The sequence below is a fragment of the Macrosteles quadrilineatus genome, unplaced genomic scaffold, assembly GCF_028750875.1.
Source record: "Macrosteles quadrilineatus isolate MER2022 unplaced genomic scaffold, UCM_ALF_1.0 Scaffold_9__3_contigs__length_116548681, whole genome shotgun sequence".
In the NCBI taxonomy this organism is placed as follows: domain Eukaryota; kingdom Metazoa; phylum Arthropoda; class Insecta; order Hemiptera; family Cicadellidae; genus Macrosteles; species Macrosteles quadrilineatus.
In genome coordinates this window covers 46073004-46091328 of record NW_026542602.1, presented here as the reverse complement: position 1 = coordinate 46091328, position 18325 = coordinate 46073004, and the positions used below count along the sequence as shown (strand labels likewise).

Below are 18325 nucleotides of genomic sequence, written 5' to 3'. Positions count from 1 at the left end.
CTCGAAACTCTATAACAAAATAAAAGACAACCTTGTGAATTGATTTAAGCCACACTTCAAACATAACAAAAAACCACTTAACTAAGTTTTTACAGCTCAATCAATCTTCATATACTTTAATTAAGAAAAATACTGTTATGTTTCAACCTAAGCCATTTTATACAAGTTTGGGTGTCTAAGGACTACATGAGCGTTGAGATTTCCTTTCTGCTTCGCCATATAAGGACAATGAGGACATTGAAACTGAGGAGGGACACCACACTCGTATTTCCGATGAAGCCACAACGATCGTTTGTGTTTGTACATCTTGCCACATTCCACACACGCAAACTCTTGAGAACCTTCTAGGTTGGTAATGGAGACACCTATTACATAAGTGGATTAGAAGATATAACAATAAAAAGATACTTTAATACTTTATTTTGAAATGGTGACCATCTATATATCTAATTCCGTAAGCCCAAAATTTTACAATGAAATTGTGCGCGAACGGGAGGCCGTAGAAAGCTGGGAGGGGTCTCATTTTAAAGGTCTGGGCATGAAGTTTTGGGGAAAATTATTCATTTTTCTTAATGCACCAAAAGGTTATTATGGAAAAAAAAATTCAAATTTAAAAAGCATAGGAATCCAGTTAATTATGGCTTTGTTTACTTTAAAACATGTGGTTTATCATTATTTAAAAGCATATGGTAATATGCAATATCAATATGTATACGATTATAAAGCTGAAATATACTTTTTCCCAATTTAAGGGTCTGGATTAGTTAATAGAGTACGATTGGTTGTGTTAGGTATGTCTGAAAAAAGTGTAAACGTAGAACTAATTACTGGAGTAGGCAAAGGGATCATATTTTTCATGCCAAAAATTAAACTAACATCTACAGAGCCTAATATGCCGTTTAAGTTTACAAGGATTCAATCCCACTTCTATTAGCTTTCGCTATTACTTATTATTAAAGCGCAAGGCCAAACCTTCACAAGTTGGCATTTATTTGAAGTGTTTGCCCATGGTCAACTTTATGTTGCTTTTAACCGCGTAAAGCGACCAGATGATGTTAAAATAATACTAGAACCAAATAAAGATCAAGGAATCGACCTAAATGGGTACTATACAACAAAATGTTGTTTTCAGAGAGATTTTGTTATAGAATTAGGATTTTACAATTTGGAGGATGACATTATATCTATGTGTTTTATTAAAGAAAGTTTATATTATAAACACTCCGCATAAACGGTCCTTTAAAATTTTTATTTTAAACAGAGCAGACATCAAAATGCATTATGCAGGTATGTAATAACTGTTATAGATATTGTAATAAACAAAAATGTTTTAAACGATGATTCAAGGTAGGGTAACCCATTAGACTAATAAATTGTACAAAATAATAACTAGAATATATATATAGGGGCTATTGCCCCTACAAGCCACTAGTACGAATGTAAGTATTTTAAGCCAAGTATGAATGAAGATAAGTGTGGGATGAGTGGCACGATCTTGTAGTCTTGTTAGTGACTAAGGCTGACATGTTCCTTAGACACAGCTGTTAATTAAATACCCCATACTGCCAATGGCAACTATAAACTACAGTTTATAGTGGAATATGAACCCAATTTCTGCCTTGTATTTAACAAATCGGTCTAATTATCAGGATAGTACTCCGGATCGTCGTAGTACTAACTAGTGCGGATGTTAATCACACCAGGTAGTATCGCATCCACAGTGCATGGCTATAAATATCCACAATTCGTGACCACAAAGTAGCTGGATTACAGGAGTACCAGTATAACCTTACCCAGATGAAAAGGTAATATATATTGTAAATGTTTCCTTTCAAAGCAGAGCATAGAACTTGGGACTCTGTTTTGGAGCACTGGGCTCAAATAGTGTAGAATAAAGAAATTTGCAATTTGATATGTTGACCCAGTGGTTCAGAGATTCCGTTGAGTTTTAGGTTTACCATAAAGATATAGCAAGTTTAAAAGAAAGGTGAGCTCTAAGAATAAACTTTTCAAACATCCTGTATAAATTGTCAATATATACACATAGGCCACAGCCATTTGCATTGGATATACATTAATGTTTGTTATGTTGCATATAAAAATGAGCAGGCAAAATTAGCATGACCAGATTCTTTCAAAACATACATTTATTGCCAAAACTATTTTAAGTATTTAAAAAAATACTGATAACACAAATAAATCAAATTATATAATTACATCAACAATATAAAAAACAACCACACTGCTGTGTACACTTGATGTGTTTAAGTGTAATCACAATTTGTACAAAATATCTGTCAAATACTTTTATTTTATAAAAAGCTATAGCTGGTAACATAAAAATTAATACAATTATAAATTTGATCAGATTTAATAGCTAAATTAATGGAATAGTAAAGCGAGGTATTATACAAATGTAAGTAAATAGATTTTATTCTGTACAGTGTACAAAAAGAACAAATCAAACATTAAATAAAACAATAACAACAAACAAAAGAGAACTGGAGATTTAAACTAGAAATACGCATATCATACCAAAAATATCAAATAAACAACAAGGTTTTTACTATAACTGCACCTAAAATAGCAGTTAAAAATATATGAAAATACAGAAAAATCTAAATTTACTAAATACTGTAAAAATAGTTTTTAGGTAACCGACAACAATGGGAAAGAGCTAAAAATTTTAAAATAACGAATGTTTTTAGGAATGTTTAAATTAATACAATAAAAACTTAACTGATTTAACATGTGAAATTGATGACTTCAAATATCTTTGAAGATAAACTTATGAAGAGTGATAAAACTTGTACAAATCTTATAGTACTTTTTTGAGATCATATTATTCATTATTGTTTCAGTACTATTCACGGTTATTGGCTTAATTGTTGTTCCCTTTACTAAAGATATAGTCTAAAATAAAATTATTGTTCTTATGAGTGGTTAATTTTAACTTTATATAAAAGCACCCCCTCGCCCAATCTAAAAAGCACTCCCCTCAGGCACAATTTACATTGTGCCATAACATTTAGCAGTTTTGTAAAAAACATTGTATTCGTACCATAAATGTAAATAATATTTTACATTCAGTTTTTTTTATAAATAATGATGAATTATCATTGTATGTTAAATAGTTTTTAAGCTAAAAAATTTGAAAGCTTTTCAATGTTGATTTCATGGAATCACAAAACCTTTTCAAATGAATAGAATGAACAATAAAACCCCAAATGAAACTGTCTATTTCCATCTCGCTCCCTCCGCAGTCTTCCCTTTGGCCTTCATCTCCTCCAAGTCCCTCTTCAGTTTGGCTCTTCTGTTCTGGAACCACAGAAGCACCTGCGTCGTGTCCAGTCCTAAGCTGGCTGCCAGACTAGCCCGATCCCCTGGTGTTAAATAATGATCCCTCTCAAACCTCCTCTCCAGTTCCATGATCTGAAGTTTGGTAAAGGCTGTCCGTGGCTTCCGCTGCTTCTTCTCCAGATAGAAGGAGCGTTCAGACTGCGGCGTCGGCGGTGGTTCTTCCCGCGGGAACTCTATTGGAAAATTTGTCTAAGTTAGAGGTTAGTCTGGAGTAGGTGGATTGATAAAGACCAGGTTCTTAATGGAACTAATGTTTTCATACTCAAAAATAAAGGGAAAGAAGTTTGTTAGAAATTCTTAAATTGGTATAGATATTGGATTAAATTGGTATTGGTATTGGATAAGTCAAGTTATACACTAGGTTCAAGTTACACAATAACTTCAGACAGTGAAGTAAGCTAGTGTGTGGAGGTACAGTAGTTCTAAAGGGAAGTCCTTCTTAACACTTAAAAAAGGAAAATCATTTTGTTGAGTTAAAACATTTCAGTTTGTAGGCCGATTTTTATAACTGTTCACTCAATAAATATATTAGCTTATCATTTATTACACTTTAAGAGAAACCATTCAAAGTTAGGTAATGGGTTGAAGGTGGTTAAATATTACAAACAAAGGTTTTTCTAAAAGAATATATCTTAACTATATTAAAAAACGAACAGCAAAGGCTGTTTAAATTCTCAAAATTATATTCTGAATTGAACACTGACAACTTGATCTACTGTACTGTAAAGTAACCATTATTAAGAGTTTTATACTCAAATAACAGCACATTTTTATATAACATAGATTGTTTTATTATTATAACAGGGGTACCATGCATACATGACCGCAGCAAAAACATTCACTCTAAAACATGAAATTTCCCCATTTTATGGGAAAAAGGCAAACGTTCCCAAATGGGAACAGCTGAGCTCAACGTACTTTTCCCAGCATATTACGATAGTGGTTATCATTCTTTGCAAGATATAGCATGTTTGAGGAAAATAATGTAGTTATTTGTAATAAAATATATGTTTTATTTTACTATTTAAATAATGTTTATACATATCATATTTAATTTAAAAGATTTTCTATTAAAACTAAAATTTACATTTAGGACTAAACAAATAAAACAAAGCTTACAACAAAACAACAAATTCGTAAAAAATACCAAAACCTAAGAATTAAAAAGTACATTAATTCTGTATATAAACTGGTAAATAAACCATAACACCATTGATTGTGTAAACTAAGTAATTGCATTGCTTTTCTTAATAAGGTTTCTTAATTGCCAAGGAACATTCTTGAGAACTGTAATGGAATAATAATTAAAGATTTACATAAGATAATTTTACTGTTATTTCGAACATTTTATTACCATTTCCCAAAAAAGACTACAAGATATAAAAAATGATCTTCGAAAAACAGTTTTTAATGCAGAGCTGTCCATATAAGCTAATTTTTTTTTAGTTTAGTATACAGCCAAGAAAGTTATTTATATTTATTCATTTTTATCAATATTATTTATCTTGATTGCTAAGGGAACTGTGTAGATTCAATTTCGGGATGTCTAAATGCCACGTGCTTCCTCAGGGAAACCTTTTGTTTCGCCGTGTAGTCGCAATGTTGGCAGGAGAATTGAGCTTCGATTCCACACTCGTACCTCTTATGCAGCCAGAGTGATCTCTTGTGTTTATAAACTTTCGGACACTTGTCACACGGAAAGCCTTCACCGGCGAAAAGCGGAGAACGCCCTGAAAAAGTTAATCATTATTGTATATACCTAGATGGTGTGTTGTTGAATCTTCTGGACAAAACGCGTTGGTAGTACATGAAGTTTATGCTTTTAACGAATTTCCCTATAGGGAAGTAGCAATTACCGTAGGTTTCATGGTAAGACTTAGGCCCGGGACCGATTTACTTTTTCATTTCGATGTCCCCAGAGGCCAAAAACACAATTCGTTCAAATTTGTATATATGTATATATATATTGTAAGAAAGGGGATTAACCCCGTACCCACGGTGCTCATCTATGTAGACACTCTGTTCACATTACACTTAGTCGACCAGTTGGTGTGAACAGAGTTGAACAGTAGCATGAGCATCGATTTACAAATTCCTTTCCCAGCTGATGTGAGCTAGGCGATGACCGGTAGGGCTGACTTCCAAGAAACACCGTTAACCTATTAGCCACACACCCTATCGGTAATCAGCCAATGAGAAGGGCTAATGATGAAGATGGAGGGGTCAAGACTCTTGGAGCTGGAGGATCTGGAGGAAAACATCGAGGAGATCACCACGGGCCACCGGAGAAAGAAGATCGGGAGTTTGGGAGTGCATGTATCGGTGTGTGTGCTTCTGGGACAATAGACAGTATGTAGAAAGAATAATATATCTAACTAAAACTTTGTCAAACATAAAAGTCATATAATTTGTCAGTAACTAATTCTTTTATATTTTTCAATTGATTTTCTTTTCTTGTAAATTTAACGTTGCAAATTAATTTATCTTATTATTGTTGTTTTTTGCATTTTCAAAGTTTTCTTTTGCTGTTGTAACACTTTTAACTTTTGTTGTTTTCGTAATTTAAATTTTTGTTCATTACACGTTGAGTAACACCCTTAAGCAGTCTTATGTCTCATTAACCTAACACCTCTTCACTAAGCTAAGCGAGTGTAACATTTAGGAAACTTAAACTTAAAGTGAGGCATGGGACTCGCATGGTGGAGGCAGCCGCACGGCGAAGGCTGTCTTTTCATTTTGGACTAAACAATAACGATCCTACATTTATTTTAATAAATTATCTTGAAACAAATTATGTGACTTGTGAATTATTTTAGTTTATTTATAGTCAATTATAGTCACTTAAGTTAATATCAGACTCACGAATCGTAAAATGTATAGGGTGTTAGTTTAAGATAAAACTTAAAGATTATGAACAAAACAATATAGGCCACTAACTCAAATAAAAACACGTATCTTAGCTAGGCCCATAACCTTAATAAAACCACCAAATGTAGCTTATGTAGGTTTGTCACATTACTAAAACTTAAAATATAATTTATGGATTTAGATTTTGAAATTGTTAACATTGACATATATAGCTTAAACAAAACTGAGGCTTTACAACTAGCTTGTCAATATAAAATACAACTCCCACCCATCCCTGAAACCGAAACCCTAGCCAACCTAAGAACAAAATTAGCTTTCACCAAAGATGTTTTCAAGACTGCATTTAGACATCCAAGTTTTGCTGAGGCATTAACAGACTTGTTCTTTAACAACAAACTAGAAGACAAAACAAAAGAACAGTTTAGAGATTTGCTAAAATTCAAGAAAATACTTCAAGAAACAACATATGACACTGCACACACTTCTGACGACCTAACACAACCTGGACCTGAACATTCACAAAACCTTTATGAAAACAGGTCAATAATAGAACACGAACAATTGTTACATAGCTTTAATTCGTTAAACTTAAATCAAGAAACCCATCAAAATCACAACCAACCAGAAACCCCTAACACATCAACACAAATCGTATCTCAACCTAAATCATATATAACCAACAAAAACATGGCTGATGAGTCAAAAGAGAAACTTCCCCTAATAAAAGCAGGCACATACTCAGGTCTTCCTTCAGAAGATGTACATGAATTTATTCAAAAATTCAATATTGCATCAAGGTGCAACCATTGGTCCGAAAAAACTAAAATTGAAGTTTTCCCCACACACTTAACGTCTACCCCGTATAAATGGTTTGCACTCTACAAACATGAAAACAATGAAACTAGTTGGGCAAACCTAGAGTCTGAATTTATTAAAGCATTCAGCCCAGTTGCATTAATTGATGACTTACAGACGGTCCTTGAAAATCGAACACAAGGAGAAAATGAATCTCCAATGCAATTCCTATACGAAATCATTCACCTTTCCCACAGAATAGATCCCAATATGAATGATGCAAAAATAATAAAATTCGTAATTCAGGGAATAAAACCGGAGATTTGTAATGACCTAGTGAGAATGGAAAACAACTCACTTAAACAGCTAAACGAAAATCTGCTAAAAATTGAATCTCAAAGAGCTATTAGGAATAAAAATCAGAGAAAATACCAAACCTCAGCTGAACGCGTTACCCTAATAAAACCTCAAACAAAGTCGGTAACATATGAAAATGACGAATTAGACAACTTAAAATTAGAACTTAGGGACATAAAAGATACATTATTAAGCCTCAAGGTCAAACCTGATGAAACAAACTACCCTAGGGACAACCCACACAAAGAAACTTATCATCGTTCAAGATCCACACAAAGAAGAGACATTTCCCCTCATCACAGATATGACAGGTGAGCTGAAAAATATAGGCTCAGAAGCACTTCTCGAAACTCACAAAATTTATCGAGAAGCTCTTCACCTCACAATTCACATCACTCTAACAGACAACCTATCCCAAGAACCAGACTAGATTATAGATCACCACACCGATCACAAAACACTCCACTCTTTTGCCACATATGAAATACATATGAATACATATGAAACAAGGTATGTGTAATATATATATATATATATGTGTGTCCGTGAACACGATAACTTGAGTAATTTTTATCCGATTTTGATGAAATTTGGTTTGAAGGTGTAAGGCGGGATAAACTTGAATGAGTTCGCAATCCAGCATGATCGGACCATGGGAACAGGCTTTTATGGGGTAAAAATTGGTTTTTCTCACTTTTGACCCTCAAAACACAAAATTTCCCAATCTTTCTCTAAACCTTCTTAAAAAGCTTAAAAAAACAAACAATTCAGTATATCAAAGTGTTTTTGTACGGTTATTGGTTACGGAGAAAACTAAAAAAATTTTAAATTTAAAATCCCCATGTTATTCTTATGGAGAATATTGTAAAATGTTGTAGTTTGCTTGTTTATGGATATCTTTTGATCAAACTTGGCAAATATATTCATTTTATACTAAGCAATAATTATTTTACTTAAAACACACACTTTATTACTTTCCTTGTAGCAGCAAACCTAGGTACTCGTTAAACCTAATTTTATTTAAATAGATCAATTGAAAAGCAATTCAGCCAAATGGAAATTCGCTTAGACAGCAGGTTAGCTGCGGCGGGGGTATTAGTAGATAGACACTTGTTTAGTAGTTATTGTTCAGTTAGTTACTGGTAGGTTAGACAGGATTATTTGCGCCGATTGTGCTTAGATGAGGATATAAGGAAATAAACGGAGTGCCAAAAAAAATTAATTTGAAGCAAAAACAACTCTATGGATTAATTACGCTATCTAACAAAAAGGTCGTCGTTAGGTAACAAGACCAGGGTTTGGACCGTTCCCTTTCAAAACCTATAAAACTCCACTGGCGTACAAACACAAAAAAAATAACTTAATTAATTTGATTATTTATTGAGTTATGTTACAAAACTAAATTAAGTTTTGTTAAGTTTTTAGTTAGCCATTAAAACCCGTACATTGAGATGGAAAAACAGTGCTGAGTATTTTTACCCGAATATTAGTAAAGTATGAAGAGCTAATAACTAAGGTGAATTGTGCTGGTTGAGAAAAATACCATTAGTTTATTTAGCAAAGATTATATATAACTAATAGAAGTTTCATTTTTAGCATTATTATCTAAAAAAATATATTTTTTACAAAGCTGAAACCTTTAATGGGTTTCAAAATGATTCAATACATTTTTGTTAACGAATAATATAATATATAATTTTGGATTGAGATCAAAACGGGGAAATTTAACCCAAACATGAGTGACATATAATTGAAGAAAAAAGTGAAGACTTGGTATTGATTATGTCCAGTTATTTCTTAAGCCAGGACCATCTATAAAATCTCCAACAATTATACACATTTAACATGAAATAAAGCTTTATTGAGTAACAACTAGGCAGTTTTCATCATAAATTTAGGCTTTTATAAAAAAAAAACTAACAACATACGAAGCAACATCACATTTATTTCAATCCAGGAAAGTAGAAGCATAAACAAATTATTTTAAAACTATTCAAATACATTGACATTCTGAGGGGTACAAAGACTTAAGGTGAACAGCGGAGTTTTTTTTTACTACTGGGTAGTTAAATTACAAATCATAAAACTTAGATTAAACAAAATGACAATGACTAGTTTGGTTCTAACTTTTTAACTAAATTATGACATAACCAAAACTAAAATACTGTAGGTGTGAAGCCACTTAGAGATTAAAGTGGTCCTAAATTTAAATTCAATGCAATTTTAGCTGTAGGATACAAATCAATTACATTACAGTAAATATTTAGAGACAATAGTCTTTGAATGTGAAGTTTTGGCAGTGCTCGATAAAAGATGGCATGCAAGTACTTTGTTAAAAACTACTTTAGGCATTTGAACTGGGTGATAAACATGTTTTATAAAAATACAACAAGAATATTTGGTATTATAATGTCTAACAGCTACAAAAGATATTCTTACTTAACAAAGCCTAATACATATTTTAGTACCAATAGTTATTTAACATCTCCTAGAAGATCCGTTCTCCTTACTGTCAAATCTTATGTCTCAAAAGGACTGGAGATCTCGATAAATACTAGTTATTGCTTACAATTGTATTATAATGAATATCTAAAAGACTTTAGTTTATGGTTTAAAGTAATAAAATACATTAAAATATTTTAACAATGGAGTTTTTTTTTTAGTTTTGTACTGTAACACTTAATGAATAAAACGGCCCAAAATAAAATTACTGAAACTATTGTTATCAAATATTAAATTACCCTACCATATTGTTAGGATGGAAGATAAATATGCTTTGGTTAATTATTTATGGAAATAACGATATTGTGAATCATAACTTAAAGTAAAACCTAAAAAGTTATATTTTCGAATCATATTCTACATTAACTTAACTTTAAAATTTGAAATAATTAGTATTACAAAGTAATACTAATAAAATTTTATTACAAATCTAAAACAGCAGTTAGTTATTGTCACCCCATTGATCACAATATACATTTTATAGATAATGTCAGTAAATAAACAAAGACCGGCTGATTTATACAATATTTAAATAAGCTCCCCTTAATTACTAATTATTGTTTCACTAAATATTTAAAAGTGGAAAAATACTTTGGTAAATTTAACAGGCTGACCAAAATCATATCTTACACAAATTGTCTTATTTTGACTAGAATTAATACTGGCCCATATTTTTTTATAGTATTAATATTTTGAAGCCCATAGGACATGTAAGCTCAAACCTTAAAAACATTAATCTCATCAACGAATTTTATAAACAATAACAAGTTTTAAAATACATTGATAAAATATTCACAATTATGTGGCCCAGCATACAAATAGCAAACATAAAGATCAAAACTAATTCCCAACAGTAAAATTGTGAACAATACTTTATTTTACAATACAAGATCTATGAGACTAAGAATTAATTTCTATTCCTAAAAGAGAGCATGATAAATCAAGTTTCTTTGTGAAATATTGCTAATGCACAGACATGTTGTATTGCGGAATAATTAACAATTATGGAGAAATACAAATGTGTAAACATACATACAAGTAAGGCCTACATTTATTGCTAAGCTAGCTGTAGTACAATAAGTACATGAAAACAACACTCATTCCAACGTCATGAAATATCAGGTAAATCCTACGTCTGACTAGGAGAAAAACTAACAATCACATACAACTATTCAATGGCAAGGCAGTTCTAATATTAGTATCATTAATTACACTTAGGTATTCTAGCTTACAAATTATATTAAAGAGCATACCAAATTGATTCATTGAAACAGGTATTGTTCTCCAAAACTAAACATATATTCTTTGTAAAATAATAACTTTTGCAATTAACTTAACAGAAATACTGGTGACTTAAAATATTAGAAATACTATTGAAAAGATAATTAATAAAGTACTGTAAAACGGTTGAATGGCTAAAGAAATACTAGATAACAGAAAGCTATCCGCAATGAAATGACTTGAAGTGAGCTAATGTTAGCCATACAATGAAAAAACTAAATAATGAAATACTACTTTTTCAATTAGATTCAAAATGTTGGAGTTACAACAAAAAATAGCTTTGGCGTAGTCAAATGGTATCATTAAAAGACTGGCATATTCAGCCTAAAGTTTACCAAACGAAACAATCAATAGAATATCCAATAGTTCATGGAAGATGCTAATGTGATCATATTATTGTGACATCATATTAGTGCATTTCTATTTGCATGCAGTACAAAATGGCGTTCTTAAATGTTTCACCATTGGCATATTACATAAACGTAATGGAGCAAATGGAAATCAAAGTCACAATAATTTGTTAACAAGACAACAATGATGGCCCACGAATTGTTCAAGCACACATCACGTAAACACATAAGAAAAAATTGGAAAAATTTATTCAAAAACAAATCTCTTAAAAAAAACTGAAATAAAAGAGCTTATGGTCAATTTGATTAAAAATGAGTTAGTTTTGACACTTAGCGATACAGAACTTCGTTATTATTATTTTAAGTATGGACTCAATATATGTTTTACTTTTAGCATATAACATAATAAAGAAATTGAACTCAAAATAATATCTTAACGAGTCAACATAGATGGCCCATGTAGTGATTAAGCACACATCTTATGAAAATACAACTTAAAGTTAAAAAAAATTAAACGGCTCTTAAAAATTACTAAGGTGACTAAAAGATTACATTATGGCAAGCTTTGGTTAAAAATGAGATAGCTTTAACACTTAACTCACAATAAAAATTGTTCAGATGAAAAAGCTATTAAGGGGGACACTTAATACTTTGTGATTACTTATGAAACGTGTTCAATGCCACGTTTGGGTACAAGAGTGCAATAGGGATAGCTTCGGGAGGACCTTGGTCACTCTTTTTATCCACATCTCTAGAAGGGGGATGAACTTGGATGGGAACGTTTTCCCTTTCGTCTTTGTCTGGTAATCCTTCAAAGCCCTTAGGATGCTTCTTCCACATATGTTTCATATATTTGTGCTGCAGCTTGGTTTTGAACTTGCAGAATGAACAAGAGATGTCAGGTTTTCCACATTCTATGGACACGTGTCTTTTAAGATGCTTCATCGATTTGAACTTCATGTGGCAGACGTAGCAAACGTGAATCGGTTCTGTTGAACCTGGAAAAACGAGAAGACATTTCACAATATTGTTTCATTGTCGTATCACTGACACAATTGAAGAATTCTGTACATTTTAACTAGAATATGAGTGAAGAGTCATTGTAAGATGGGGTGAGGTTTCTTACGTGGTCGTCCATGACTAAGGCCACCTGTTTATTTAGTTTGATCCATTGAGCAAAAGCTCGATGATACAAGACAGCTGGGCTGTTTTAACTGGCAAAAAACTACTGACTTTTCTAATAATAGAACCGGAGACTTTCTGATTAATATAACCATTTAGTTATCCCCATTCATTTAAACTCTTTTAATAAAAAAGGTTAAATGAACAAATAAAAAATATACGAGTAAATTTTCATCTAGCGACAGTATACTGCAAAAGTTTGGTAAAAATAAAACACCCAGATTTGTATAAAACATTCAACAGGGGATATTCATATTGATATATTAGATAGCACGATCTTAGTTTTAATCTTTGTTATCAACAAATCATCGGATATTTTTGGCTTAGATTTTAAAAACCGTTAGATACACTTTAAAAATCCAGTAAAATAAATGCATATAAAATCGTTCGAAATTCAGCTATAACTGTTACCTTTGCAGACCACCTCGTGAGTCCTGACTTCCTTCAGGCTCGTGAATCGAACCAAACACTTCTGGCAGTAGACGACGACACAATCGTCCTGGTGGGACTTCAAACAGCCAGCTCGCTTGTAAACTTTACCGCAAGTCTTACAAGCTTGAGATATCCCCTTTGCTTCACTCTCCACAACACCTGTCAACATTAAGTTTGGCTGAGAATAATTTGTTTTTACTACCCCACTACCTCTAGAAGAGTGTCTTTTGTGAATTGCTAAGATGGGGGATAAAGTTGTTTTGTTAAATAGCGTACTTTCAATTTGAAAATTAGTGGAAGATTTATAAGGTATGGAGAATGTTTTTGATAATTTTCTGCAGCTAAATAACTTCTCCTATGATCATTAGTAGTAGTAAAACATAACAGGATAAAAGGATTCTTCAGCTAACATCCATGCATAAATCTCCACAATTTTGTGATTTTTGTGACAGCGTATTCTGTTTTGTTGAACAGCATTGAAAGGAAACGTAGCTTTAGCGTGAAATATTAGGATGATCTCAGCTCAAAAAGCCAAGATTGTATGTGAGGTAAAATATGAAAGATTATTATGCCAGATTTTGTTTAACAGTTTACAACGACTTTGTCACTAAGACTTAAAACATTACGATCAGTTTTAAAGAAACTAAATTTGATAATAGTTTTAAAGTGAAATGTTACTTATTGTTGTTATTAACTAAATAATCAATGTAAAAAATAAACTTACCACATATCTTTCTTGGAAAAGTACAGAATATTAAGTTATAGCACAGTTTTACTAACCTATACAAAATATAATCAACACACTTTGTGCATGCTTCATAGCTTTAGCTTTCGATTAAAAACACGATTGAAAACAAAGATGAAAAGTCTGATGTGTGTATCTAGTGTTTGACAAACCATTTGATTTAAATAATCTACATTAAAGTAGACATTTCATTCCCAAACTGTAACCACAGTAAGAATTAAAAAATGTGTTTAGTTGAGTTACCAAAGAAGTTTGCTGCTTTTAACTAAGGCTTTTTAATGTTTACATTTTTAGACTTAAATATTTAACGATATTGTGGGACCCTGTCAACTTCTCATTAACTATCTCAGAATGAAAACTAAAATTGGAAATACCTCTTTAGTATCCGTCAAACTCTATGACAGATTCATTTATTAGTAGATATGTTACTTTGAAAGAAATACTATCTTTGAAAGAAATTGTTACAACTAATCCGTATATATGGGATGTCTACATCAGTATCTAATTCAATTATAAGTTCAATCAATGACATTCAATGGATTCAAAGTAATACCTTTTACAATGAAACATACAGCATCGCTTAAATGCAATGGTAATGCAATGGTTATCAGCACTTGCAGAATGTGAAATTGCAACAACATTCATAAGCTGCACTAAAATGTGAAAATAATCCTCTAAACACACATGCATACAAATATACCTACAGATGTATGAAGTATATGAAAAAGAAATGTGCCACTAAAAACTAAACACAAAACGAAAAGATATTCAGTCTGAAGTTCTTAATTACTTTCAAGTAGTTTTCATGAGTTTCCTCTATTGAAATATAAATAATAAATCCAATACGCCGTGGCTACTTTACACTACAAATGGTGAAATAATTGATGTAATAAGATCAAAATATTATAGGCAATATTACAAGTCCTATCATAATCTCCTCACTCCTCTAATACGAGGCTAAGGCAAGACAAAACTGGCAACACCGCTGTCCTGGTAAACAGCCGTTGCATTATTTTATAAAGAGTCTGCGCTGTTATGTTTTTGTTCACACGTTTGAACTTTCCAAGGCGTGACGTTCCACATACCAACGCCTCTGCCTTGAATTAGAATAGGATATGGTTTTATTAAACAGTGAATGGGCCAATTAATCGATTTTTTATCGTTTGAAATCTAAAGCCTAATACTTGTTAAATTATTTAAATATTTAAGTTAAAATATAAAACATGGAGTTAGCATGTTTAAAATGTTAAAAAGTTGTCAAAAGAGATACTAGAACTAACGAAAATCGCACACAAAGACTATTTCTCGGGGAAAAGGTGACATAATAAGAGACCAAATTTTGAAATAATATTTACTAACAATGTATGCTTAAAATTTACAATGACATACAAAATCACCATATTTACAAAATGAGTATTGAAAAAAACTACTGTTTTAACAGATTTCTCTTTATTTTATACTAAGTAATATGTATAGCAATAAAGGAAATTTAACAGCCCTTGCCAAAATAAATCATGTCTGCACAGTGCACAATCCATCCCGTGTCTCTTGAGCAATGGATTCAAACACACTACGAAGTAGAGTTTAGCTCATAGTGTGTGTGTGTTAAATACTCTTCTTTCTTTAGTAACCTTTAAATGAACTGAATACTGGATGGACACTATGTTTAGCATCCATGTAGGATGGTAACTTTCAATATATATTTATATCAGCCTCCAACAAAATTGTCCATGTTCATCTTGTGCTGTATAGACAAAATCCTACTTGATTTTTCAATCAGAGAGGATTTAGTACTGAATTGGCATTTCAATCTCTTTGACGTTGAATTGCCAAAGCTTTCTTCTTTCAAATGCTCATTTAGAGTTTCCTTCACTTTGTGCCATACAAACATTTTATAATGCTTGATGTCCATCTTGGTCAGAAAATCAGTCGAGCTCTTGATTATCTTCATTTGGCTTCGGTGGTAGAATATTATGCTTGATGGCCATGTGAGATTGTATGTGACTCTTCCTCTTGGCACGGTAAGAACACACTGTACAAGCAAACTGAGGGTCTTTTTGACACTCATACCTTTGATGAAGGACCAAAGAACATTTATGCTTGTATGTCTTGGAGCAGACTTCACAAGAATACCCTTGTGGCCACACCCCTGCAAATAAAACTCAACAATTAACTTAGTTCCTTGGCAGAAATTTTAAGAATTCTGAAATCACTCTATACAGAAAGTAGACTTTTTCGATTGCAAAGGAGAAAAAAGGGTTCTATTACTTCTCAAGCAACTTCTTTTCTTCAAATTAGGTTATCACCACCTATCACATTGTCAAAAATAAATAAGACATTTTCCTTGAATAAAAGTAAAACAGTTAACAGAGAGTGTGAAAGCCTAATTTTATTTGTGTCTTGATGACAACTAAGATTTATAACAAATACCGGTTTTTTTATGACACTTGCTCCAATTTTTTCCGTTCTCAGCTTTGGCACACACTCAAAATGTAAAAGAGAAAAGGAATATTCCATAGATAGGTTCAGCCTTACACATAAACCTTGAGCGGAAAAACTTTATAATATGTACAAAATAAATAAGACCTTTGACATTGATTCATGGATCCTTCCCACCAAGAAAATAAATCAAATAATTGCAAATGCTGTAACAATGAGAAACCTCAGTTTCATCAATTCGGGATGGCAAATGTTTGCAAAAATCCTTAAATTAAAATAAACCCAAGAAACTTTATAGAAAAAATAACACAATTGTTTGTAAACGTAGATATTGTTATTTGTGTCAAGGATTTGATTCATTAACCATCCTTAGATTTATCGAATAAATATCTTTATTTAACTTCCTCTGTCGTATTTCATATACATAAGGAATTGCATGCTCGCTAAGCAATGAAAGTTCTTCATGAAAGTTCTCTACCTACAGTACCTAAACACCAAGTCATATTGATAAGAACTTGTTGAACTCATCAGGAATATATAAATATTAATCAATTTCATATCAGTTCTCATTTACTTAACTCACATTTTACATTAACACTAGGAAAGATAAAGGTTTTTTTGTAGCCACATAATTTTACAAGGACGTATTTCACAGGATCTTGTGTTTGCAGATCATGTGAGATTGCAAGGAACTCTTCTGTTTCCCTTTATAAGGACACAAATTACATCTAAACATCGGCTCTACTCCACACTCCTGACGCTGGTGTTTCCTTAAGGACGTCTGGTACACGTATTGACGGCCGCAGCGGTTACATACGAACGTCTTAGCCCTTCCTGGCTCATCTTTATTGGTCGGGGCTGTAAAAAAAGTTAATCGAGTCAGAAGTTTCTGAGCTGTTTAAGTGGTTGCATTCGGCCAATTTAGTTGATTGTATGAAACTATCCAACGAGTGTTAGCAATGTAGAATTTGTACTTGGTCATTGTAAGAATATCCTCAAAGGACCGACAATTTTTAAGATCACATTCATGACACGTATTACAAAGCCAAATACTAGAAGTATACAAACATTATTTTATTTTATTTTAAAAATGATTCAGCAAACATTTAATTAGTCATAGTTATAGAGTTTATAAAATATATACTCTACTATATCATGTTATAAAAGTAAAACAAAAGATTTGAAAATAACCCTTTATTTTGGGTATTTTAATTAAATAGAGACAATATGTTTCACATACTACGCATTTTTAACCCTTTGCGGTCGAATGGCGAGTATAGGTCACTGGGCGCCATTTTTCTGACTGTTTGAATGGCAAGCTAATTTCTCCAAAAAATGTGGAAAAAATTCTACCTCAAAGGGTTAATGTGTAAAACTAAACTGGTCTACGTTAATAAAACAGATTTTTTGTGGAAGTTAAACAGCACGATAAAATAATAGTCTTTGGTATAATTTAAAGAAATACTCTAATGGTATATCTCTAATGATAATCAACCCAGTGAAAAAATACTTGCACAAATCAATAATTTATTTAACCAAACAAATATTACAGGCTATGTGTTAGGTAGATACAAAAATATAAATCAGTCAAAATATGAATCTGTTATTAGAAATTGATAAATAACAAGAAGAGATTCACAGATCAAAAAATTCATAACAATTACTGCCAACAATGTTATAACTTAGAAACGCTGATTAGGAAATTTTGTTAAACAAAGACTTCAGCTAGCCTACCTAAGTAAATTAGAGACCGAAAGCTAATAGATACAATTTCAAAACTTCAGATAAAAAGTGACCTTTTTCTTTACCTGCTCTTTAAAGGAACCCAAATATCTGGAAAATCTTAAAGGAAAACCGAAATATCTGTGAAGAATCTGTGGTGTGACTTTTTTGTTTTCGCTATCAGCCCCTGGATTCTAATGTTCTCAGATACTCAACTCTATCAATTTCAAAATAATTCTAATAACACTGTTCAAAATTTGTATCAAAACTAGTACAGAATCCAACATGATAA

At 31.9% G+C, this 18325-nt stretch overlaps 1 protein-coding gene across 1 annotated transcript; it reads right to left on the bottom strand.

The window, feature by feature from the left end:
- Positions 1–3190: 3190 nt before the first annotated feature.
- LOC129003386 (zinc finger protein 490-like) lies at positions 3191–17606 on the bottom strand. Its single transcript, XM_054431679.1, has 6 exons — positions 17552–17606; positions 17038–17169; positions 13107–13286; positions 12248–12511; positions 4936–5090; positions 3191–3549 (listed from the first exon to the last, which is right to left on the bottom strand). The coding sequence occupies exons 1-6, from the start codon at positions 17604–17606 to the stop codon at positions 3238–3240; spliced, it is 1098 nt and encodes a 365-aa protein (XP_054287654.1). The 3' UTR covers positions 3191–3237.
- Positions 17607–18325: the final 719 nt, after the last annotated feature.